Below are 23940 nucleotides of genomic sequence, written 5' to 3'. Positions count from 1 at the left end.
CAACGCAACAATTTATGCACTGCTATTGTGCAGATTTTGAACATGAGTTTGTATTGTGTTATACATTTGGTTTATTACAAATGGGGAGGCAGAGATTTGTAGAACAGTAAAATCTTCTCCCTGACCAGTGCAAAGTTTAAGATCCCTTCTTGAATATTCCTTCATAAATTCAACCCTATCTTCCTAGGTTTACACGAGAATTTATAACACAGATACCCAGTGTACCTTAATGAGCTCTTAGCTTCTACTAATTTTTATACCAGTGGTCCCTGACTTACGACCACTCATTTAATGACAATTACAAAGTTACAAAGGTCCTAGAAAAAGTGACTTAGGATGGTCCTCATGCTTACAACCATTACAACATTCACATGGTCACACAATTAAAATTCAGGCGATGGGGCAACCAATATGTATTTACTCCAGCTGTGATTTTCTCAGGCAACTTCCCACAAGCAAAGTCGATGGGGTTTTTGTTTAACAACTGCATGATTCACTTAACAACCATGGCAAAAAGATAATAAATCAGGCATCACTCATTTAAAAACTTCATTGCTTAGCAAACGATAGTTCCGATCTCAATTGCAGTTTTTAGACCAGTGCTACTTGTATCCCACTGGTTGCCTTCATCATAAACGAATAGACTAGTTATGTTGTGTAATGAGGCAGGTAGAATGCCTGGGAAAGAAAGTCACCCAAGATAGCCGAGCTGGAGCTATTTACCAGATTCCACTTCTTCAAAGGTAAGAAAACCACGGGCAGGTTTTTGAGAACATGGATGCAAATAATTTCTACCCGAGATATGAGACTCCGTCGCCTCAAAAACAAAGCAAAACACACCTTCTCTTCTTCTCCTACTCTCATTTGGGTCAAAAAGACCAACTGAGAGACAGGACAGGACTGTTCTTTTGGATGAAATGGCCCAGGAGATAAGAGGGAAGAGATCCCGTCTGTTTCACAAGCCAAGTGAGGATCAACACAGTAGCCTCTGCTCAAAAATCAAATGCTTATTTCCCGCCAAAGGAGAACAATTCGCTTTGGTTGCAGAAACATTCCCGAACGGACCAGGGCCATAAAGCCACCCAAGGTTTCCTTCTTAGGCCCTGCTTCTTCTATCTAATGAGCCCAGGATTCTGGGCCCCGATCCTCCTCCAAAGCAGCACACCATCCATTTGAAGAGTTGAGAGTCTGAGTAATGGTAACAACGCTGTAAGAGATGAGGATCCCAGGCTTGCTAGGGCCACGTGCCAAGATTTTCTCTCAGTGTGAACCACCCACCTGCAAAATGCCCCCTCTGCCTCAGGGAAATCATGTATTTTTAGAAGAACATTCTTGTTTACTTGCCTGTTCCAAAGACGGCAGCATCTAAATATATATAGTTCCCTCATAAATGAAATGTTTGCAACCTGAAAAATGTTGTAACATCTGAATTCTGATTAAACCAGAATCCTTTTAAATTTCCCATCGCATTGCAAAACTCTACTAGATACTAAAGTACCTCAGCACTGAGAGAGGGATAACATTCGTATAGTACCTATTTGAGTGTTTATTTGAGTGGCATGTATTTGAAATTACAAGGACTAGAATTTTAAGAGGGAAGAAATCATGAGCTGGTTTAAATTGAAACCACGTTGACTATATATTCAACAGATACTGTTATGGCTTCTCGGGTTTTTGATCTTTTAAATTCTCAGTTGAAGCTAGACCTCCTCCTCCTCCAAAACAGAAGGACACGCTGCCTTTTTAAAAAGCCATGCAAATATCTCAAGCTTACCCACTATTCTGAGTATTTATGGCTACACTTTGGAAACTGGTTCTATGCATAATTCCCAGGGTTGTTTTTTTTTCTTTCAGGATCAAGGGAAACTGAAGAAAGAGGCCTCGTCCTGCAACATATTTCCAGCTGTGCACAGGTCATGTGCTCCTACAACCCTTCTAAATTCTGCTTTGCCAAAAGTCAGAGGGCAACCTGGCACAAAGAACAAGCATCCAGGACTTCTGGCAATACATGGCAAGGAGAAAGTCCTTGGGCTCTGAGAATAACTAGATCCCAAGCCAATCATGGGAACAGCTGGAAAACAGGTTGCAGCTCCATAAATGACTACCTTAACAGGGCCAAATTGCCCCCTGCCCAGGGCTGTATCATAGGATCACCTTTTGTGCTCATTGCTTAGAAGATCAGTGTTGGCTGCATTTTTAATAACAGGAGAGCTGTTAAAGCATACGTGGAGCAGCTTCTTTTGAAAAATTAAGATTTTTCCAGGCTCCATATACCATTTTTCCTTTTGGATGTGGCCTTCGGTCTTCCCTAAAGGTTGTCCTGAATTATAGCTTTTAATTTGGCATCAAAGGAAAGTTAAAAATCATTAGTTTTATCCTGGTTACTTCCAATTTGTCATCTCTTCTACCATCTTTGTGTTGTGCGATATTATCTGGCACTGAAACAGTCAATTGTGGCCCTCAGATCAATATAAAAATTGGGGAGGGGGGGCAACACCCTTGCAGAGTAAAGCAAGCATCCATTTATCTATTAATGTTCTAGTTTCAGCTAACTCTATGCATGAAACAGAGTGAGAAGTGATTATAAAGGTCATTAAATCCACCTATCCCCATCCCGTGAAAGCAACTACCGTGTTTCTCATATAATAAGGCCGGGTATTTATTTATTTTTGAGCCCTGAAAAAATGGCTAGGCCATCTTTTCGGGGGTGACTTAATTCTCCCCCCTTGCATCTTCGGGCGGGCGGGCAGCGATGGCTTGGATGTTGACCTCGGCGTTGGTGGGGCACTTCATATCGGGGTCAACGCAGGCAGCACCATATCCGGGTGTGCAACAAATGTACTTCCTAACGGCAAGCCCCCCCACCATTCCCCCCCATTTTGCATGTTTTAATATAGGCTTTAATTTGGGGGGGGAGGGGCTTAATTTCATTTCATGCCTATAAAACATGCTGGGACTTCCTATTGGGGGAGGCCGTATTGTTGGAGAAACAGGGTACTACACACCCAAATCAAAAAAATATGACTGAGGACTTCTTCCTAGCATTTATCTTACTTCCTTTTCTGTATTTTGAATCTCTTAATCAGTTCCAGCCTTCTGCAGCTGGCTTCTCCAACTTGACACTTTCCAGCTGTGATGCAACTTTGCAAAGTTCCCAGTCCCAACGCATCTGGAGACCACCAGTTTGACGTTAACTGAACTAGTGGGGAGGCTTCCACTTCATCTCAAAATGGCAATTCTATCACCTCCAAACAGTCTCTTGCTTAGGCTGAATAATCCAGGGAATGCTGCTCGGGCTGGTGTTCCAAGAAGCAGGCACATCAGAGGCGACACTCATAGTTTCCAGAACACTGAAGGAAACATAAACATTTGGTGCAATGTGCAAAGCATCATCGTTCCCTAATTTTGTTTGTATCTTTAATCCTTCCATTTCAAAAGAAAAAGTGGCATATAGAGAGTCCTCAACGAACAACAGTTCGTTTAGTGTCGTTCAAAGTTACAACAACATGTGATCAAAATTCAGATGTTTGGCGACTGATTCGTATTTATGACAGTTCAAGTGTACTGGGGTCATGTGATCACCTTTTGCAATCTTCTGACAAGCAAAGTCAATGGGGAAACCCAATTCACTTAACAACTGAGTTGCTAACTTAACTGCAGTGATTCACTTAACAACTGTGGCAGGAAATGTCATAAAATGGGGGCAAAACTCACCTCTTTCTCATCTCAAAGTGCAGGATGTGGAATAACGGGTTTAAGTCTTGACATAGTAACCTCTAGATCGCAGTAGAAATAATCCCCAACTTACAACAGTTCATTTAGTGACCATTCAAAATCACAACAGCACTGGAAAACGTGACTTACGACCATTTTTCAGCATCCCCAAGATCATGTGACCAAAATTCAGATGCTTGACAAGCAGTTCATATTTATGATCCTTGCTGTGTCCCGAGGTCATGGAATCCCTTTTTGTGACAAAAAAGGTGACAAGCAAAACCAACAGGGAAGCCAAATTCACTTAACCGAGTTATTATCTCATCAACTGCAGTGATTCACTTAACTGTGGTCGTAAGTCAAGGACTACCTATATCATGTCATGACCCAACCAGCCACTTCCTCATGCCCTCCCCCCACCTCAATTACTGGCCTTAAAGACTCCGGAACAGTAAACTTGACAGGGGAGGAAAGCAAGACCTGTTCCTCTCCAACTACCTAGCCAGTTTGACAAATTGGTATCTGGAGAGGGTGGGAGGATGGGGAGCAGGGCAAGAAGCCAAACTGCTTCAAGAAGATGAAGTAATGGAAAATTTTACAGGAGTGAAATTAAAGGGGGTGGGGGAACAATACCGAAGAGACAGCAGCCCCAGTGCCTTCTAATGAGAAACCCAGGGAAGATGGATTTATTTTAGGCATAACCTTGTATTTGATGGGAACTTGGTGAAGGAACCCAAAACAAACTGCAGTTTAAAGAACAAATAAATACCTCGCAGTCATCTATAATCAATAATATTCCTTAATAAATTTATACCCAATACGGACAGCCTTGTTTCTGGACCCCTCCGTTTTAACCAGTTATCCTAGTATTGATTGCTGAACCTACCCTGGCCGGGTACAAAGGGAGAATATTCAGATTTGAGATCTATTTCAGTGCAATGAAGGTCACAACTACAAAGATTGCTGGCTAGATTTTGTGGTTACCAACCTTGGTTGTCAAGGAAAGGAGAAGCAAGATAATTGTATTTCCTTCCACTGGAAAAAAAACAAAACAAAACCATCCTTTCCAGATAGCCAACTAATCAGAACCCGCCTGTATGGATGAGAGTTCTTCAGTCCATCATCTACACTGCAGTAAGATCAAGACTTAGGGCAGTGATGGCGAATCGTTTTGTTGTGGTGTGCTGAAAGCGCACGCGCACACCCACAATGCAATGCGCCCCCCCCCTGCACATGCACACGCGACACCCCACCTTGCCCCCTTACCTGCACCACGCATGCGCGTGCCTCCCAGCTGATTTTCAGCCCTTTGGAGGCCGTTTTCGCCCTCCCAGAGGCTCGACAGAAGCATTTCTGGTATTTCCAGGCGGCCCGTTTTTCGGCCTCCCGAGGCTGCAGAGGCTTCCCTCGAGCCTCTGGGAGGGCAAAAAACGGGCTCAAATGGGCCGAAAATCAGCTGGGAGGCATGCGCATGTGCGGTGCAGGTAAGTTTGGCTGGGGCTTGCGTGCCCGCACAAATGGCTCCGCGTGCCACCTGTGGCATGTGTGCCATAGGTTTGCCATCACGGATTTAGGGCTGCAGCATTAAACACATTTCAGCCTGAATAGGGATTGTGTTGTTCTCCCTTACTCAGGAAGATTGTATTTTACCATTCTCTTTGAAATAGCAGTTGTAACTTGACTGTTCAAGAAACAAGGAAAAGGACCAATATAAGAGAAAATTTGTAGCTCAGGGTTGAACTCTGGGGTCCTTGGTGCTTTCTGATGGTGGTTGGTGGTTTTCTTGCAGACATTTCGTTACCAAACTAAGTAACATCATCAGTGCTACATCTAGCATTGATGATGTTACCTAATTTGATAAGGAAACATCTGCAAGAAAACCACAAAGCTCAGACAGCACCAATAAAGAGAACCTTGAAGAAAAGGAGGATTGTAGAAGTTTGAAGCATAGTTTGGATGATCACAAATCATGTTCACAAAAGTATGACTAGCCACTTTTGAATAGAACAATAGTTAAGATTCTAAAGAAACTCAGCTTACCACGAACAAAGTCAGCACACAACAACTGGATTCATTTATCATAGTAAGACATCATTTTATATATGTATATTGTGTGAAAACAACTACACCAGTAGCAAGGAAGTATGTTTTTATCCAGTGGTGGGATTCAAATATTTTTACTACTGGTTCTGTGGGCGTGGCTTGGTGGGCATGGCAGGGGAAGGATACTGCAAAATCTCCATTCCCACCCCACTCCTGGGGGAAGGTTACTGCAAAATCTGCATTCCTTCCCCACCCCACTAACCTGCTTTCCAGCTCCATTCTCCTGTGCAGGGCAACAAAAGAAGACCCAGCTCATCAGCTGGGACTCAGGCAGTGAATAGATGGGGGCAGGGCCAGTCAGAGGTGGTATTTGCCAGTTCTCCAAGCTCCTCAACATTTCCACTACCAGTTCTCCAGAACTGGTCAGAACCTGCTGAATATCACCTCTGATTTTATCACTGTAGCTTTTTCAACATGCCATGATGAAAGAAAACTGGCTTAAAACCATGTGAAAATTCAGCATTTGTTCATCCTTTAGTTCTCTTACTAGTAGTGAACTTGGTCTAAAAGACTTACCATCTCCAAACCTAGAACGTACCAATGTTTAATTCTTTACAAACTAGAATTGAATTCAGACATTACAGAAAGCTTTCATTTCCATACATGATTTCTTGAGGTAGTCATATACATATATTAGCAGGATAAAGCTGTATGGATTGACCGCTAGCTTGATATACTATGTAAATGTGTCTCATAAAAAGAGACCAACACATATAACAGCAGTTCATTTGGTTGCTTGCAATCAATTCCAGGTAACCAGAAAAGAAAGCAAAAATAATTTTTTGGCTTCAAGAGTTGACTATATAATACAGATACATACATGTAAGATTGGGGAAAATCTTGGGTCAGTAAAGTAACACGTGCTTATGTACAAGACTGGTATCATAGGAAGTTAGATAAATAGTGTAATGAACTGGCTAAGCATTAAAGGCCTCCAGTTTCTAATTCATGTTTTCTCGACTGACCTTTTTTAGGACCTGTCAAACAGCATCTTCTTTAGCCATCATGAAAACAGTGTGAGTGCTGCAGGGAAAGGCAGAAATTCTCTTACTCAGGAAGCCTTTGGGTTCATTACGCTATGGGAAGCCAATCTTACTGGATTACACAATCTGCACCAAACTATGATAAGACATTTGGCTCAGCACACCCAGCCTTTGAAATTACAAGCTGGTTCCAACAGTGGTGGAAATTAAAGAGTGGTGTAAAGGCAAAACCTGTTTCCCGTTCTTTCAAGGTTTGTGTAGGAACACATTGAGAACCCACCAAGGCAGAACTTGAGATGGCCTCATCTGATCTTTCAAAGATGAAAGCAGAATGAATCACTTGTCCTTCCTGTGTGGAAAGTGACTTCTAAAATCAAGAGGAAGAGAGGAATTGGATCCCCAACATCTCCAGCTATGGGATCACTACAGAGCGCCAATTTGAGGTGATGGCCTGGAAGCCAAGAGACTGTGAGTTCTAATCCCACTTTAGGCATGAAAGGCAACTGAGTGTCTTTGAGCCAGTCAATCTCTCTCAGCCCTACTCACTTCAAAGGATTGTTGTTCTGGGAAAATAGGAGGAGGGTGGCATGTTCACTTCCTTGAGTATAAAATAATAAAGACAGGATAAAAATCTAACAAACTGGCCTGGGAAGATTTTTTTTTTTCTTCCTTAAATGCTAGAAGGTATCAATCTGGAGTTTTCACTGGAGGCACAAATGCCCAGGCTCAAATAATCCTACTTCAGGCACATTAGGAACCAGATCTCTGGAAAAGGCTCTATTGATGAGAAAGGTGGAAGGAAAGGAAAGATGACAACAACCAGAAGCAAAAAGGACAGACTGTTATAGTAGAAATATCTCCAGAAGACTGGAAAGAATAGGCTAGATTATCATGGAAAACATCTGTGTGTGATCGCTAAAAACTTGATGGAACATAATCACCAGGGCAGTTAGATGCTACAGCTGTACTACAGATTCATGATGATTAAATTAGAAATAAAAGAATGCTCCCCTTAGGTTGCCAAGTGACTAAGGAATGTTTTTCCCACTTATTGGTAAATCACTGTAGGCAACCACCCTGCACCAAAATAACATTTTCTTCCGAACCACTACGGCAGAGGAACATGCCTTCATTTTCATTCTGCATGTGCAACCTGCATATATTATTCAATTGCAAGCTGGAGTTGCCATCACTTTGCAAAGCAGCTGCCTGGCTAATAAAACTCAAATTGCTAAATGGGATGCCAGATATGTGCATGGATGGGGATGGCAGCAGCTCAGCAGAATAGATTCCTGACAGATCCTTAGAAAGGATCTGCCACTCTCTAGATATGATCCCATAAATATCACTACAGCCGCAGCTGGGAAATACCGCAGGAAAGCATTTTTGAAAACAGGCTCCAAAACCAATAACCCACTCCAAAGCTGAGCCCACATATTAGTGATGTTCCCAGTGCACGCGGAGGCTTTGCAAACTCCCTCCGCAAAGACTTGACCCAAGCATGAGAGACGCCCCTGATCTTCCTCCCTGAGTCAAAGACACTCTGTACAAGCTCAGAGGAAACCCTTTCCTCGGGAATCACTCCCTAAGTGTTTGCCCGGCCAGGACAAAAGAGGGGAGCCGAGGAACAGGAGGCGACGGCGGGGCTCCCTCGGGGATCCGTGGCTCGCCACACGGAGGCTACCAACCTGGTGGAGAGCGCTGATACCGTCGGCATTAGTGCCGTTCACGGCTCCTGGGTCGGCGCGGAGCATCTCCCGTGCCGCTTCCAGCTCGGCGCCGGCGCAGCAGGCCAAAAACTCGGCGGCCGCGTCGAAACGGACCGCGCGCGGCCGGCCGCCGGAGCCCATCCCTGGCGCCGCGGGAGGCAGCGCTTCGTCTGCGGACACCGGCAACCCAGCCGGAGCGGGTGAAGGCGCGGAGTCGGCGGGAGGCGGGAGAAGAGTAGCGGCGACGGCGGCGGCCTCGGCCTCGGCCCAGGCACGGAGCTGTTCCCGCCGCCGCGCCCGGGCGCCTTCTCCCCTCGGAGAGGAGAGCAGCGGCGCCGCCATTTTCTTCCTCTGCTGCAGCCACCGGCGCCGCCAGCCCGGCTGGGCGGCCCTCCCGGCCCAGCTCCTCGGTAGGCTGAAAAGCAGCCGTAGGAACGCCTCTCGGCTTCCGTACCCAGAAGGGAAGGAAAAGGGGGGGCAACATGAATACGAAGGGGGGAAGGAGAGAAAAGATCTTGTGGGGCATCACGGGAAATGGAGTCTTGTTCTGTTCTTTTCTTCCTCGGTGTGACGGGAGGGATTGATCTTTGTTTCCCCATGCCTTTGATCATAATTTTCCATGGGGGCGGAACAGGTCCTTTTAAACTTTATTATTTATATACACGTCGCATATATTTTTTTAGCCCTTTACCCTTAAAAACTACATCACCATTGTCGGTAACCTGTACTTCCTATCTCTATGGAACTTTTTAAAAAGGATGTTTAATAGTCTGCCCGCTATTGTTGTTAGTCTCTCCCGCAAGTGCTCCTGGGAGATGAAGTCCACAAGAGTTTCAATAGTAACGTTATAAAAACGATCTAATTCCGACGGGAGATTCTGAGCTAACTTCCTACCAAGTCGTTTACATTTTCCACAGTTGTTTGGAGTGGCTTTTATGGGGTTTATGAAGTTAGCATGAAAAACCCTTCTAAAGGTTCTTCGAAGGCGGGGCGGAGCTGAATGTCTCTATGGACCCTCTCCCTAAACATTTTTTTGACATTTTTGGGACTCTTAAAGGTGATGTCATTGAATACCCATAGACCTGGCAGAAGTATAGTACAGAGTGCTTTGATTGTCTACGGTTGCTCCCTCTAAGCGAGCAGTCTAACTATATTGTCTATTTATGCTATATAAATATAATAGTATAATTGTGTATTAGTCATAATTTACATTTTTTAGGGGTGCCAAGGGAACTGAGCAGTGTGGAGCTAGTACATCTGGGCTTCTCATTTGCAATCAGTGGGGGACCTCAAAGACAGGTTTCTTTTCTGTTCAGCATCTCATTGTCCACCTCTAATTGCCCAGATTTTGAGAGTTCAGAATTACTTAGTTGTTGTTTAAATTTTAAATAATCTCTGTTTTTCTTATACTGTATTTATATAGTTCCCAAGCCTTTCTTCCTTCATTCCCCCCCTCTTTCTCCATACACACAGCCGCACACATAGGTGAAAACTCTTTTGTCTGAAGCCTACCAGAACTACTGTACTTCTAATTTATATAAGCTACCATACCCAGAAACTCCAAGCAAGAAAGACAGAGAATGTTTCTTACTCACCATGGGTAAGAGGTTAGGTCTGAACCAACACAGTGGCTATATGGCAGTAAAGCACCAATATTAATACTCTTCCACTCACATTGCTTCTGTGGATGGTTCATGCAACAGCACCATCTAGGATAGATGCATAGGTGGGGCATTCTGGGAATTGAAGCCCATGCATCTTAAAGTTTCCCAGGCTGAGAAACACTGATCCAGGATGACTCCCTCCACATTGGAAATAAATGGCGAAGAAGACTTCCCGGAGGCTCTTGGGACCTTTTTACATTTAACCTTTTGCTGATCAAGTCAATCACATTTGCCCACATTTGACTTTGTGGGATGTGAAGCAACAACTGTGAAGAGTCTTGTGGTCTTGCTTAGGACTCCTCTCAGTTCGTGGATTGAATCGAGTGAATAAGGAACCTTTTACATAAGTTTTTCCAGTTGTGATCCAGACCATGACCCTCCTCACTTTTTTGAGGGCTTGATAATCTGGATCTGAGAGGTGATCCTGTTATGAGAGAGAGCATGATGCCAAGAACAACCTTGACAGTGGAATTTCATAGCATGTCATTGCAGCATCAAGTACCCCTTCACATCTGTATAACAATGAAAGTAAAGGCGGGGTATAATTAACAGTCACATCTTCTCTCTCTCTCTCTCTCTCTCTTTCTTTCTTTTCCTTTTTAATTAATATTTCTTCTGGATTCTATCCAATTACTGGATGTATTTCCACATTCAAAAGAATGTATGCTATTTTGTTAATCTTCTGTTCTCTGATAAATATTTTAATATGGATTTGGGACACGCAAAGCAGAAGTAGGCAAGCTTTTGATAGTTCGGGGGACTGTCTGTTTTTGATTTTTTTGCGGGGTGGAGAGGTATCTAAAGATGGCAGAAGGATGGTTCCAAATGGGCAATGCTATATCATAGATATTGATGGGATTAAGATTTGATTTTTGAGGGGGAGGGGGGCTAGAGAGATTCCTTCCTTCCTGCCTCCCTCCCTCCCATTTTTATTGAGAAAAATGCTAGAAAACAGTGCCTCTGACTTGGAGAGATTATAGTTGGAATGTGATCCAGAGGCCTCAAATTGGAGCTTTGAGACTTCAGACAATTTAGACATGATAAACTCTTCACTCCTGGTATAAATAAAAACAAAACAAAAAATTCCCAAAAGAAAAGAAGAGGCCTGCTTCTGTAGTTGTAAATAGAACCTCTGTTTCTCAAATTTAAGCATGTTGGCTGGGGAATTCTGGGAATTGAAATCCATGTATTTTGAACCTGCTGAGGTTGAGAAGCACTGCTCTAAATCAGGGGTCTCCAACCTTGGTAACTGTAAGACTTGTGGACTTCAACTCCCAGAAAAGCTAGCTGAGAAACTCTGGGAATTGAAGTCCACAAGTCTTAAAGTTGCCAAGGTTGGAGACCCCTGCTCTAAATGATACTGCATCTCCAACAGAAGTCAAGAAGAGAGTCAGTTTCATAAAAAGATATTGATAAAGCTGGACCAGAAAAAAAATGTGTGCAAGTAAGTCAATACCCTTTCCCATCACTTTGCAACTTTAACCTTCCACCCACCCCCCTGTTTCTTTAATCAATTAAATAATTGTTCCATTTGTACCAATCATAGATATCAGAAAGAAACTGAATTGCTGGAGAGATTCATGAAGAAGAGAGGTTGATTTATTGTGTGGCTTGTGGCACATGACTGGTCAGAGATGCACATGACAAGGAGTCAGGGAATGGGACAGGAAAGCGTTCAACTCAACACAAAGCAACACAAGAGGGGGAAAAAAGGATGAGATGTAATCAGCAGTCACTTCTGTTGCCAGGGAGACTTTCAGATTGGGCTCCGCATGCTGAGTTGATTCCCTTTTACTTCCAGCGACCACCAAGCCTGGTTTTTCCAGCACCCTTTTTGCTGTTGAGGAAAAGATATATATGACAACATTATAGCAAACATTTTTGTACAATATTCACACACAAATGTGTAATTTCTATGTAAAAAGGAAGGAAGGGAGGAAGGGGAGGAAGGGAGAGAGGGAAGAATATTGCACTGAGAAGAAAAGGGAAATAAGAGAACAAGAGATGGAGAGGAGGCAAGGAGAACGGGGAAAATCCATTACACTAAGGATTAAAATTCACCAGACAAGTTGTGCCTCCCAAATCATTGGTGACCATTAATTTGCAAAAAGACTCATCTTCAAATGATGTCTGCTGCCTTTTTCACCTCGACTTATTGGTGCTCAGTTTTTTTTAAAAAAATATTCTCACAATATAATATTCTCCCATCCATAGACAAATATTTTGAAGGGGAAAAACATCTTCCTATTGGGTAATTAAAGGTGATGAAATACTTGCAGGTTTTATTCCTCTATCATTGCCAACTGTGGGGTGTGTGTGTGTACTCATCTCCATTTCAAGGCCATTGAGCTAGTGCTGTCCGAAGACATTTCCGTGATCATGTGGCCAGTGTGATGTAACGGAGTACTGTTACCTTCCCACTGAAATGGTACCTATTTATCTACTCGCATTTGCATGTTTTCAAACTGCTAAGTTGGCAGGAACTGAGGCGAGGACAGGAGCTCATCCCATTGTATGGCGCTGAGGTCTTGAACCCGGCCTGCTGGCTTTCCAGCTGAGAAGCCCAGTGCTTAACCACTGAGCCACAGCACCACCCTATTGGGTAAATGCAAAAGTGCATATATTTAGTAGAGCTAATAGGGTGTGTGATAGGGAAAATGCATTGGAATGTGGGCTTAATCTCTCTCTTTTAAAATAATAGAATGAAGCAGAATAATTTCATAACTCAAATGCAGCTTCATTCACATTTCCATGATGGGACCTTGAAATTGAAACATCTGGATTAGAACAAAGTAATCTGTTCATTTCCACCCTCACTCCCCCAGCCCTAAGGCAAACTTTCCCGATTCAGTTGTCTCCAGTAGGCAGGACTAAACTAGAGTTTCTCAACTTTGTTGGGTGAAGATGCATAGACTTTCAACTCTCAGAATTTCCCAGCCAACCTTGAATTGCTGACTGAGGAATTCTGGGAGTTGAAGTCCACACATGTTCAAGCTGACAAGGTTGAGAAACGCTGGACTAAAGCGATGTAGTCTTCAGCCATCATTAAGGGGAGGAACAATGTTTATCTTCAGGCATCGAGCAGTGCATAGAATAGAATTGAATAGAATAGAATGAGAATGACACCCTTTGTAACCAACAAGATCATTTTTCTCATGCCCAGGCAAATCAGAAGGTTGGCAAGATGAGCCTAATAGCTCATAGGAAATTTAAGTTTTCCTCATGAGCAATTCTGAAAAGAATTTCATTTCCCGCAAGTCTTAGCGCTATAGGCTCTGTTATACCTTTTTGTGGCTATGGGAAAAGTGCCATTGATTAGTCTGTAAGAAACATGCAAAGTAAAAAAAAAACAAAGAAGGCATAGCAACCAAAGCTCATGGTAGTCAGAAATTCTGTAATTGAACAAAGATGTTGGTTTGTCTCGGGACTTGAATTAAAGACAGTATCTAGTTTGGCTCATCTAATCCTACATTAGAAATATCTGTGTTCCACTAGTAAAAATGCACATGGTTGTGGGTATGAAAATAAGGGGAAGGGGAATTTGAGTTTGAAAAGTTGTTGGATTTATGTCGTTCCCATTCACACACAGGTTACTCACAACTTCTGGGCGTGGCTGATGCGATTATACAGAATATTGATCTGGAGGGGGAAGATTAAAAAAAACAGAATGGAAGTGATGTTTAATATGATTTCAGCATCATAGAAGGCTCCATTTTTAAGAATAACTGGCTTTTAAAGTTTCCTTTTTATATAAGCAACTATAAATAGTTCATCATGCTTACTCAGTAATGTATCCAAGTAATTCATTTTTTTTGACAGAACTTATGACAAATTTAGCTAAGACTGGCAGTAAGAACAGAAGCCGGGTAGATTCTAATACACACGCAGATATCAGAAAGATGGCTGGTATTATAATGGGCTGGCCCATTATTTATATACCGGATTCTTTGGTTGTCCTGGCCGATGGACGATGGTGGAGTTAATTGTGGCCTTGAAGTACTTGAGAGAATAGAGGGTAGGTAGCCCTTGACTTACCACCACAATTGCTGTTGCTAAGTGAAACATTTCTGTTGCTAAGTGAAACATTTGTTGAGTTTTACCCCATTTTACGACCTTTCTTGCCGCAGTTATTAAGTGAATCACTGCAGTCGTTAAGTTAGTAACATGGTTGTTAAGTGAATCTGGCTCCCCCATTGGCTTTGCTTGCCAGAAGGTTACAAAAGGGGAATCACATTATTGTAGCCGTCATAAATATGAGTCATTTGCCAAGTGCCGGAATTTTGATCATGTGACCGTGGGGATTCTGCAATGTTCATAAGTGTGAAAAACACGGCCGCAAGTCACTTTTTTTCAGGGCCGTTGTAACTTCAAATGGTCATTAAATGAACTGTTGTAACTCGAGGATACCTCTATTTAGACTCTTTGGACTTTCTAAAACAGTTCCTTATTCCACATGCTCTGTTCTCCAACAGGCCTTTCTGTATACAGGTATCCTCGACTTACAACCATTCTTTTAGGGACCATTCTAAGTTACAGCAGCATAAAAAAAATGAGACTTATGACATTTCTCCTACCTACGACCATTGCAACATCACCTGGTCACATGATCAAAATTCGGACACTTGGCAATTGATTCATACTTGTGACAGTTGCCTATATTCCCAGGTTCGTGTGTGATCACCTTTTGCGACCTTGTGACAAGCAAAGTCGATGGGGAAGCCAGGTTCACTTCACAAATCATGTTACTTATTTAACAACTGCACTGATTCACTTGATCCCAGGGGTAGGATCCTACGGTTCGGATGTTAAAGTTACAGCCGGTTCACCGAATTGGTATTTCAACCAGCCGGCTGGCCCCTCCCCACCCCTCCCCTCCCAGGAGTCTCCACGCGGCCTATTTTTGATGGAGGTAAGTGCAGGGTCCGCGCGGAGGCTTTGGGAGGGGGAAAACCAAGCCTCTGTAAGTCCGGAAACAGGCCTGTTTCTGGCTTCCAGTGGGCCTCCAGAGGCCGGGGGAGGCTGTTTTTGCCCTTCCAGAGACCATGGGGAGGCCTCTGGACAGGGCTGGGATTCAAATTTTTAACAACCGGTTCTGTGGGCGTGGCTTGTTGATCATGTGACTGGCTGGGCGTGGCCAACTCAACATCACTCACATCGAGGCACGCATCTCCTCGCCTGTCCTCTCATGACTGTGGGGATGCTGCAACAGTCGTAAGTGTGAAAAATGGTCATAAGTCACTTTTTTCAGTGCCATTGTAACTTTGAATGGTCACTCCACACAAGCAAAGTTCCAGCAAAGGAGCAGAAAAAAACTCCAGAGAAGCTCCGGAGACAGGAAGTCTAGTCCTGCCAAGAATGCAATAAGGTTTAACGGAGAGGCAGTTTCTGTAAGTAACACCAGAATGTTTCCTTCCTGCCTTCCTTACAGGATTAGGCCAGTAATTTCTTCTAACAACCGGTTCTCCGGACTGCTTAGAATGTTAACAACCGGTTCTAGCGAATAGGTGCAAACTGGTGCCGTGTTTCTCCAACAATAAGGCCTCCCCCAATAGGAAGTCCCAGCATGTTTTATAGGCATAAAATCAAATTAAGCCCCTCCCCCCAAATTAAAGCCTATATTAAACATGCGAAATGGGGGGAAATGGTGGGGGGGGGCTTGCTGTTAGGAAGTACTTTTGTTGCATACCCGGATATGGTACTGCCTGCGTTGACTTCGGCGTTGGTGGGGCACTTCGTATCAGGAGACCTTCCGCCACTGTTGCTTTTCCTACTCCCCGTGCTGCTGCGGTTTTTAGAGCAATGTCGCGCCATTTAAAAGTGAATATGGGAGCTTGGGCGGGTGGATGGGCGCAACAGCAGAGCGGTGGAGAGAACCGGTTTGGTCTCTGCTGCTCCTACCGGCTCACCAGAACCAGACAGAACCGGTCGAATACCACCACTACTCTGGACTTTTGGGAGGGTGAAAACAGCCTCCCACGGGCTCTGGAGGCCCAATGGAAGCTGGAAACAGGAAGTTCTGGTAGGCCCCACCCACCATGGCCACTCCTACCCAGCAACCGGGCAGCGAACCAGTTGCTGGGATTTTCGAATCCCACCCCTGCTTGATACCAATGGCAAGAAAGGACTGAAACGGGGCAAAACTCACTTAACAACCGTCTTGTTTAGCAATAGAAATTTTGGGCTCAATTGCGGTTGTAGGTCAAGGACGACTTGTAAACCCTTTATCTTTAAAAAAAGACTCCAGTTACTTTATTCCATGGGAAGAGATTACAGGAAAAGAAACGACACTTCTGAAACTTTTTACCATTTGAAAATTTCATTGCATACCTATACCAACACCAAAAAAGGAAGAATTTTAAAAGCAACCAAACCACTGAAATGTTTGATCAGGATACCAGAAGGGTATGATTAAACACCCTAAGACTGATGAATGGAATTGAACCTTAGGATTAAGAGGCACAAAACACAGAACGTAGAAGGTGCAGCATTGGAGAAAGGCAGACATTACAAGTTGGGGAACATTTCCATTTCTCTACCAATACATTTTATTAACTTGGGAGAAAATTATAACTTCGTGGCATTTCATGATGCTCCTCTGAACGTGTTGTTTCATCTTTAACAGCTTCTCCCCAAAAGACAAACCTTGCTTTCATCCTTTTCCTCCCCAACCCTTTGTCTCCTCACCTCGTATTTTTGACGTCTGAGTTTCTCCATCAGATCAAACTTCTCTGATTCTAGATGATGGATCCAGTCGTGGAGCTCCTTGGCCTTTTCCCTGGAGACACAGGAAAATACGACGATCCTCTAGTAATGCCACACCAACCTTCAGCCTAGGTCTCTATACCAGTGGTCACCAACCAGTGAGCTGGGGACCACTGGTGGTTCATGAGAAAATTTTGGTGTTCTGCAGAGAAATTCCCACCCCCAAAGCAATTAAACCAGGCTGCATGGGAACACAAGGCTGCGCCGCCCACATAGGCCCCCCACCCGCTGGCTCCCACCCTTCAGCCGAACGCAAACCTTAGCCTTGAGTTGATCCATGCGGGCTGGAACTGGAAGGTAAGACTAACAGCGGGGAGGAAAATCCGCCCCAGGGTGGCTTGCTGACTTTGGTGGGGAAGTCGGTCCCATCTTCCAGAGTTGCAGTAGTCACAGGACTGGCCCTTTGGTCATCTCGGAGCAGCTCTGGGATGACCAAAGGGCCAGTCCTGTGACTACTGCAACTCTGGAATATGGGAAGGACTTTCCCACCAACGTCAGCAAGCCACCGTCAGTCAAAATTCATATTAGTGGTCCACGGGATTTAAAATTATGAGTTTGGTGGTCCCTGAAGTCCAAAAAGTTGGCGACCCCTGTCCTATACAACCCTCCCTCCAGGAATGCAACCACACAGAGTTCTCCTCTGGGTCCCACCTCAACTGTTGCTCGCCTAAGTTCTCTATGTTCAAAGGTTTTCGTCGCTCTGTTAAGATCCGGATCTTCATTTCTCGGCCAGTCTGCCGCTTTCCACGTTTTTGCTCTGCCTGCAAAAATAACAGAATAACAGAGTTGGAAGGGACCTTGGGGGTCTTCTAGTCCAACCCCCTGCTCAGTCAGGAAAACCTACACCATTTCAGATAAATGATTGTCCAATCTCTTCTTTAAAACTTCCAGTGTTAGAGTATCCACAACTTCTAAAGGCAAGCTGTTCTACTGATTAATTGTTATAACTGTCAGGAAAATTCTTCTTAGTTCTAAGTTGCTTCTCTCCTTTATTAGTTTCCATCCCTGGTTTCTTGTCCTGCCCTGAGGTGATCAGGAGAATAGCTTGACTCCCTCTTCTTTGTGGCAACCCCTGAGATATTGGAACACTGCTATCCTGTCACCCCAGTCCTTCTTTTCATTAAACTAGACATACTCAATTCCTGCAACCATTCTTCATATGTTTAGCTTCTTTTCTACACTCTTTCTAAAGTCTCAACATCTTTTTTTATATCGTGGCAATCAAAACCGGATGCAATATTCCAACTATGGTCTTGTTCTGTCCTAGGCTTCCCCAAAAAGCACTAAGCCAACTCTGAGTCCTGTCAAAACATATTTTATTAAATTAATGTGAATTTAGTGTATTCACATTCAGCCAACAGCTTGGCAAACAGTCTTGCAAAGGTATGCTAATTAGCTCAGACCTTCTCTATCATGGAAAGCTGCCCGGTAAATATTTCCACACGCAGTGCTGACAGGGAAGGGCTGGGTTACACAGACAAGGCTTGAACGAATGAATGAATGAATGAGCGAGTTGTTTCCTGCAAAAGCCCCCTCCTCTTTTGCTCCTCTTTTAATCCTGATTGGAGGGGCCATTCATTGTCTACCTGTGGCCTTACTCCCACGTCGACCCTGAGTTCTTAATTGTTTCTTTCTTTTGGCAGCTCTGCGCATGTGCAGGCTGGGAACGAGTTCCAGAAGCTCCCCGGCCTCACTGCTGTCTGAGCCCAAAGGCAGCTGATGACTGCCAGCCTGCCCTGGCCCCATCTCTTCTTCTGACGCAGAGCCCTTGTCCGAGCCGTCCTCGGCCTCCAGGAATGGCTCAGGTTCCTCCCCAACCTCCTCACTGTGCAATTCTGCTGCCAGCTCTGTCAGCCGCAGGCGGGCCACAACAATCTTACCAAGACATAATAAAGTGGTATTAACACTTCCCTCTACAGAACAAAAAAGAAACAAACCGGAACAGCCTAGGTTAATGTCCAGTTGGGTGGAATGTTGGACAGGCTGCCTTCTAGGCAAGCGAGCTCCATGCCTTGGCTAACTCCTCTCCTCTCCTTTTCTTGCTCTACTACCAACCTCTTGGGATGAGAGCAAACCATGTCTAGGCATGCATTTCCTCTTTCTCCTCCTACTTATTACCAGTGCCTGCCCAAGATTGCTAATCTTCTGTTAAAGATGCTGGTTGGGGCCCCAATGAACTGAAACATCAAAAAAAATGGGACTCCAAAATTGCAGCAGCACTGTTGAGAAGAGACCGAGCCTGGAATCAGGGACGGTTGCTTTTCTAGAAATGTGTAATCACGTATATAGAACTTTCTCCAAGATGCAGCTGCTTGCCTTTTTTAAAAAAAAGATTATTAAATCTCATGAGATGTTGACATTCACTTATAAGCTCATGCCAGAGTAGCCTTACTAGATAAGATCTCAGGGATACCTTTGCCAAAAGTCATACAGTGGTGCCCATTTCTCAAAATTGTAGTTTACTCCTTAGATCAGGGGTGGGCAAACTTTTTGGCTCGGGGGCCGCATTGACTTTTAAAATTTGACAGACGGGCCGGGTCAGCACAAGATTTTTGGGAATCGTCCCCCCTTCCCCCCCTTTCCCTCCTTCCCCTCCCCTCGGAGGCCCCTGAGTCAGGAGTTGCTACCGCCGGCGCGGCTCGCTGCGGCCAGTCCCGCGCTGCCTCGGGAAGGGAAAGGCAAAAGGAAGAGCCGCGGCGGTGCTTTGCAATGGCAGCAGCGGCACCAGAGGCTCAGGCTCAGCGGCTCCTGGTTTTGCCTTTTCCTTCCCAAGGCAACGAAGGACTGGAGCCGCGCGGAGCTGCACCGGCAGTAGCAACTCCTGACAGCCCCAGCCGAACACCTGAGCGGAGCCCGGGCGGAACTGCCTGTTGCTGCTGCCAGAGCACCGCCCGGTCGCCTCCTCCAAGCAGCCCGCCCGCCCGCCGGGCTTCCCCTCCACCACGCAGCTCGGGGCCAGGCGCGAGCGCCCGCGAGTTAAAACGAAGCCGAAAGTTGCTGGGAAGTTGCTCGGGTGCTGGGAGCAGGCTTTTAAAGTGCCACCCGAGCAGGACCGCTGAGCCGGGAAACGGGGCACCAAGGCAGGGCAAGGCTCCACCAGCAGCGGCCTAGCTTTAGGTGGCTCCAAGCAGCCCACTCCAAGCAGCCCACCAGGCGGAACCCTTCCCGCTCCTCGGCGGGAAGACGCTCCAGCCTGCAAGCTTTGCCTTTGCAAAGTTTAAGCCTGGAAGCCCCGGAAAAAGGGGGGATCGGCGGGGACTCACCTTCGGAGAGGTCGCACTCGAAGGTGATTTCAACTCCCAGCCGAGGCCTTTGCAAATTTCTTTTCTTTCCTACCCCTAGATCGCTCCGCACTGTTTTGCATCTTTGGGGGCCACACGGCACAGGGCAATACGTGGCCCAGCGATTTTTTTTCAGGGGCGGGCCGGATTGGACAGACCAATGGCAGCGATTTTTTTTCAGGGGCGGGCCGGATTGGACAGACCAACGGGCCGGATGTGGCCCGCGGGCCGTAGTTTGCCCACCCCTGCCTTAGATACTATTATACTAGCTTGATACCCATGCTTTGCTATGAAACTATGTGGTTGGGCTTGGTTTTTGGGGAGGAAAATGAGGGAGAAAAAATTCTGCCTCTGCTTAACAGTATCCATTGATTGAGGGCTGTTTGGAAACTGAAACCGTATTTGTTGTGTGAGCAAGAAGGAAACAGCAAGGAGCCTGGGTGTGGCTTAGCTCAACTGTTCTGTACTAAAGCTGCTTGCTGCTGTGAAACTAAAACTAAAACTGAAACTCTTCTCCTCTATGCTTGTGTTTTACATTTGGAACAAAGTTCTTTTCAGGTGGGGAGGGGGAGTAGAACTCTTTAGCATCAGAGCGTGTTAGTAATAATATATGAAATACTAATGCTTTGATGGTTATTTCAAAAAATCCTTTCTTAGCGAGCACCTAGAAGCCAAAAGGAACATATGTGCTGTGCTGTCCAGACAGTATATAGTTAATTGGCAAGTGGGATAGTTAAGTATTGGGAGCTGTCCCCTTAAGGGAATGCATCATGGTAAATGTAGTTAAGGCATCATGGGAAATGTAGTCCATGTCATGTGGTCACATCTGTAATCCTGATTGGTTACTGAATTGACCCTTGGTGGGTTGGGGGAAGCCCTTTGTTCCCTTTCCTTGCCTGGATCCAGCAGCATTCTGGATCTCTCTGCTCCATCGTTATGGGATGGAGAGAGCTGTCTTTTTACACTATGAAGTCACCTGTGCAAAGAGTTGGACATTAGATGAATCTCGACATAACCGTGAGTTACAGCTTGAGAATGCCTTGTGACCAATAAAGAAACTTTGTATGGAAGACTTTGTAGAGTTTGCCTGTCTGTCTTTATACATTCAGCCAGTAATTATAAATGATAGAACAGTAAAAATACAGTTAATTTGGACTCCCAAAGTGAAAATATGGACTACTCTGAATTCGCAAAGTAAACTTATACTGCTATCTGAATTCCTATGAAGAGTCAACTCCCACAGTACAATTACAGTGCTAATCTGCACGCCAAAGTAAAGGTATATTGAAATTGGAACTCCCAAAGGAGGATTTAAACTCTGATCTCTCTCTCCCTCTGAGCAACTGAAGTTATATAGCCTATTTGAATTATTGGCAGGGGCCGGAAATCCCCCCACTTGCTAGAGACAAAACAAGCTACATCGTCCCTGTCTGTCCCTGCAAACTCTAGAACTGTTTTTTTTTGCAAAGAGACAGGATTTAAATAAGAAACTGTGTTAATTCCTTAGTCTTCAGTCAAAAAGAGACAATTGTTGATTTCCTCTGATCATCTGGAGGGGAGGCAAAGCATAAAGAGGCCCCTCTAGACAGTTTATGACAGGGTCTCCAAGCAACAGTGTTGTAAGTTCTTTAGTGCTGAGCCATCTCCATAGAAACGGGCCATATACGCCCTCCAAAGAGGGAAACCAAATCCAGCCACCAATTTAAAGAAAGGAATACAGCCTGCCATCTTTCTTTGTTGGCAAAGTGAAAAGGTTTTCCTTTTTTACTGGAATTAAAGGCAGTCCCTAATCAACGACACCAACCTATACTGCTTAACAAAAGGAGATCGCCTAATCATAGTTTGCCCAAGTAATAGTTAAGAGCAAAACATCCTTTGATGACTATCCATCATAAATGCATGCAATTCAGCTACCCCTTGCAACGCAGCCCAAGGGTCTAGCTCCACTCATGGCCAAGTACTGAATTTTACAGGAAGTTTCCTAAATTCAGCAACATCTTGCAACATAACCCCAAGGGTTAAGCACCACTAAGAGGCCAACCTGTGTAGTGCACAAGCATCGTCCAGACCTTGCAATGCACACCTCTAGTGGTCAACCAGTGAATTGCATAGAAGTTTTCTAAATTCAGCTACCAGCCTGCAGTGCCATCTACGTGGTCAAGTACTGAATTTCACATAAGTTTTCTAAATTCATTCACTAGCTTGCAGCAACCCTTTGTGGTCAAGTAATGAATTTTATAGGAATTTTCTAAATTCAGCTACCAGCTCGCAGCAGCCCCTTCTGGTCAAGTAGTGAATTTTAAAGGAGTTTCCTAAATTCAGCAGCCCTTGCAACGCAGCGCAAGGGTCAAGTACTGAATTGCAACGCATCCAAGCCGCCAACCTGTGTATTGCACCAGCATCTTCCAGACCTTGCAATGCACCCTCTAGTGGCCAACCAGTGAACTTCAGCAACCCGCTTGAAGCGCACCCTAGTAGAAAAAGGGAAATTGCATGGGAAACCGCTGAATTTTCCCAAGATTCACTGTTTGCCAATTTAAAGCATGGCAGCGTCTTTAGCCATGACAGATGTCTCTGACATACCAGAGGACTCGAACCCTCCACCCACCCTTGATGTAAAGGTGGAGCTTGGCTCCCAAAACCCAGAATCAGATATCCACAATTCTGAAGAGACAACGGGACCTCTGAAAGCCTACAGCCTCAGACAGCATAGGAAGCTTACTGAGACCATGGAGTCATACTTGAGGGAGGATTGGGACTGGCAGTATCGACACCATACAAACTCATGGTCGCAGCTGCTGGAGATCTGCGATACCCCCAAACGCAAGCTGTCCCTCGAGAGAATCCTCACATTGCAGAAAGACCTAGGTGACTTTCTTGCACAGTGGAGAGACAGTGAAAGTAAACTCATCCAGTCGAAGCTGGGTGACCCAAAGTTCCAAGAACATATTTGATGTTTCAAGGAGATGAACAGGAAACATGAGGACTTCGTTCATAGAGGCAAAGACTCTCTCCAAGCAGCACTCCATGACACACTACAGCTGGAAGAAACGTTGGGGAGAGGGCCACATCCGACATAGCCCCTCGATCACGTGCTTCCTCCCACTATTCTAAGAAAGCCTCATCCCTCCATCCCAAGCCAGCTAGATCTCAAGCAGGTTCCAACATCTCATGGCAATTCTCTGCAGCTGGCTCTTCCCATCCTTCCTAGAGCATCCTCCTGTCGCAGCAACGCATCTAAGGCCTCAAAGGCAGCGAGTTATGCCGAACAAGCTGTAGAAGCTCAAATCGAAGCTGCAGTAGCAGAGGCAGATTTACATGTAACGACAGAGATGACCTGGCAGAAGGAGGCAGTAGCAGCTCAACAAGCAGAAATGGCCAGCAAACAAGCAGAAATGGCCAAAACTCAGGCCCAATTGGAATTGCTCGAACAACAAAGAGAGACGGCAACAAAAACAGCACAGGCTGCAGCATTAAAGAAGGTGGCCAATGCCACCTCCCTCAACTTCCACCGTGGAGAGTTGGAAAGAGAGAGCCGAGATAAACATGTCATGGCCTACGTGGATGAGCAGCACTCGCTACAACACGAGCGGGCGAAACCGGCACTGTTAGTTAGCAGTCTCCAAAAACCAGGGGATCGAAGGGGAGAATCTCAACCACAGGCTCTAGATGACAGTCCAAAAAGTGACGTAGTAAGACCTAAAACTCGAGATTCTGTTCCCAA

At 45.0% G+C, this 23940-nt stretch overlaps 2 protein-coding genes and 1 long non-coding RNA gene across 12 annotated transcripts in view; 1 reads left to right on the top strand and 2 right to left on the bottom strand.

Moving 5' to 3' along the window:
- Positions 1–8970, bottom strand: part of PPP1R12C (protein phosphatase 1 regulatory subunit 12C) — a 47840-nt gene extending 38870 nt beyond the window's left edge. Inside the window, exon 1 of one of the 4 annotated variants that reach the window (XM_087948355.1) lies at positions 8489–8970. In XM_087948355.1, the coding sequence (XP_087804481.1) occupies positions 8489–8851 (363 nt within the window). In that variant the 5' untranslated portion in view covers positions 8852–8970. The remainder of the gene's footprint in view (positions 1–8488) is intronic. The other 3 variants (XM_087948356.1, XM_087948357.1, XM_026677429.2) reach the window with 3 other exon arrangements.
- Positions 8788–10728, top strand: LOC148129318 (uncharacterized). The gene is made up of 2 exons (XR_015746136.1): positions 8788–8919; positions 9995–10728. It is a non-coding gene; the product is annotated as an uncharacterized LOC148129318 (long non-coding RNA).
- Positions 10729–11754: 1026 nt separating this feature from the next.
- TNNT1 (troponin T1, slow skeletal type) overlaps positions 11755–23940 on the bottom strand; it is a 45700-nt gene continuing 33514 nt past the window's right edge. For all 7 annotated transcript variants that reach the window (XM_087948362.1, XM_087948363.1, XM_087948366.1 and 4 more), the window contains 4 exons: positions 17587–17696; positions 16858–16948; positions 13772–13812; positions 11755–12010 (listed from right to left, as the gene is read on the bottom strand). In XM_087948362.1, the coding sequence (XP_087804488.1) occupies positions 11965–12010; positions 13772–13812; positions 16858–16948; positions 17587–17696 (288 nt within the window). In that variant the 3' untranslated portion in view covers positions 11755–11964. The remainder of the gene's footprint in view (positions 12011–13771; positions 13813–16857; positions 16949–17586; positions 17697–23940) is intronic.

Source organism: Notechis scutatus, chromosome Z (genome assembly GCF_049901735.1).
Source record: "Notechis scutatus isolate UNSWTSFEM ecotype Mainland chromosome Z, rNotScu1.2, whole genome shotgun sequence".
Taxonomy (NCBI): Eukaryota; Metazoa; Chordata; class Lepidosauria; order Squamata; family Elapidae; genus Notechis; species Notechis scutatus.
The sequence above is the reverse complement of the archived record's forward strand: the minus strand, read 5'-3'. Positions and strand labels throughout refer to the sequence as shown.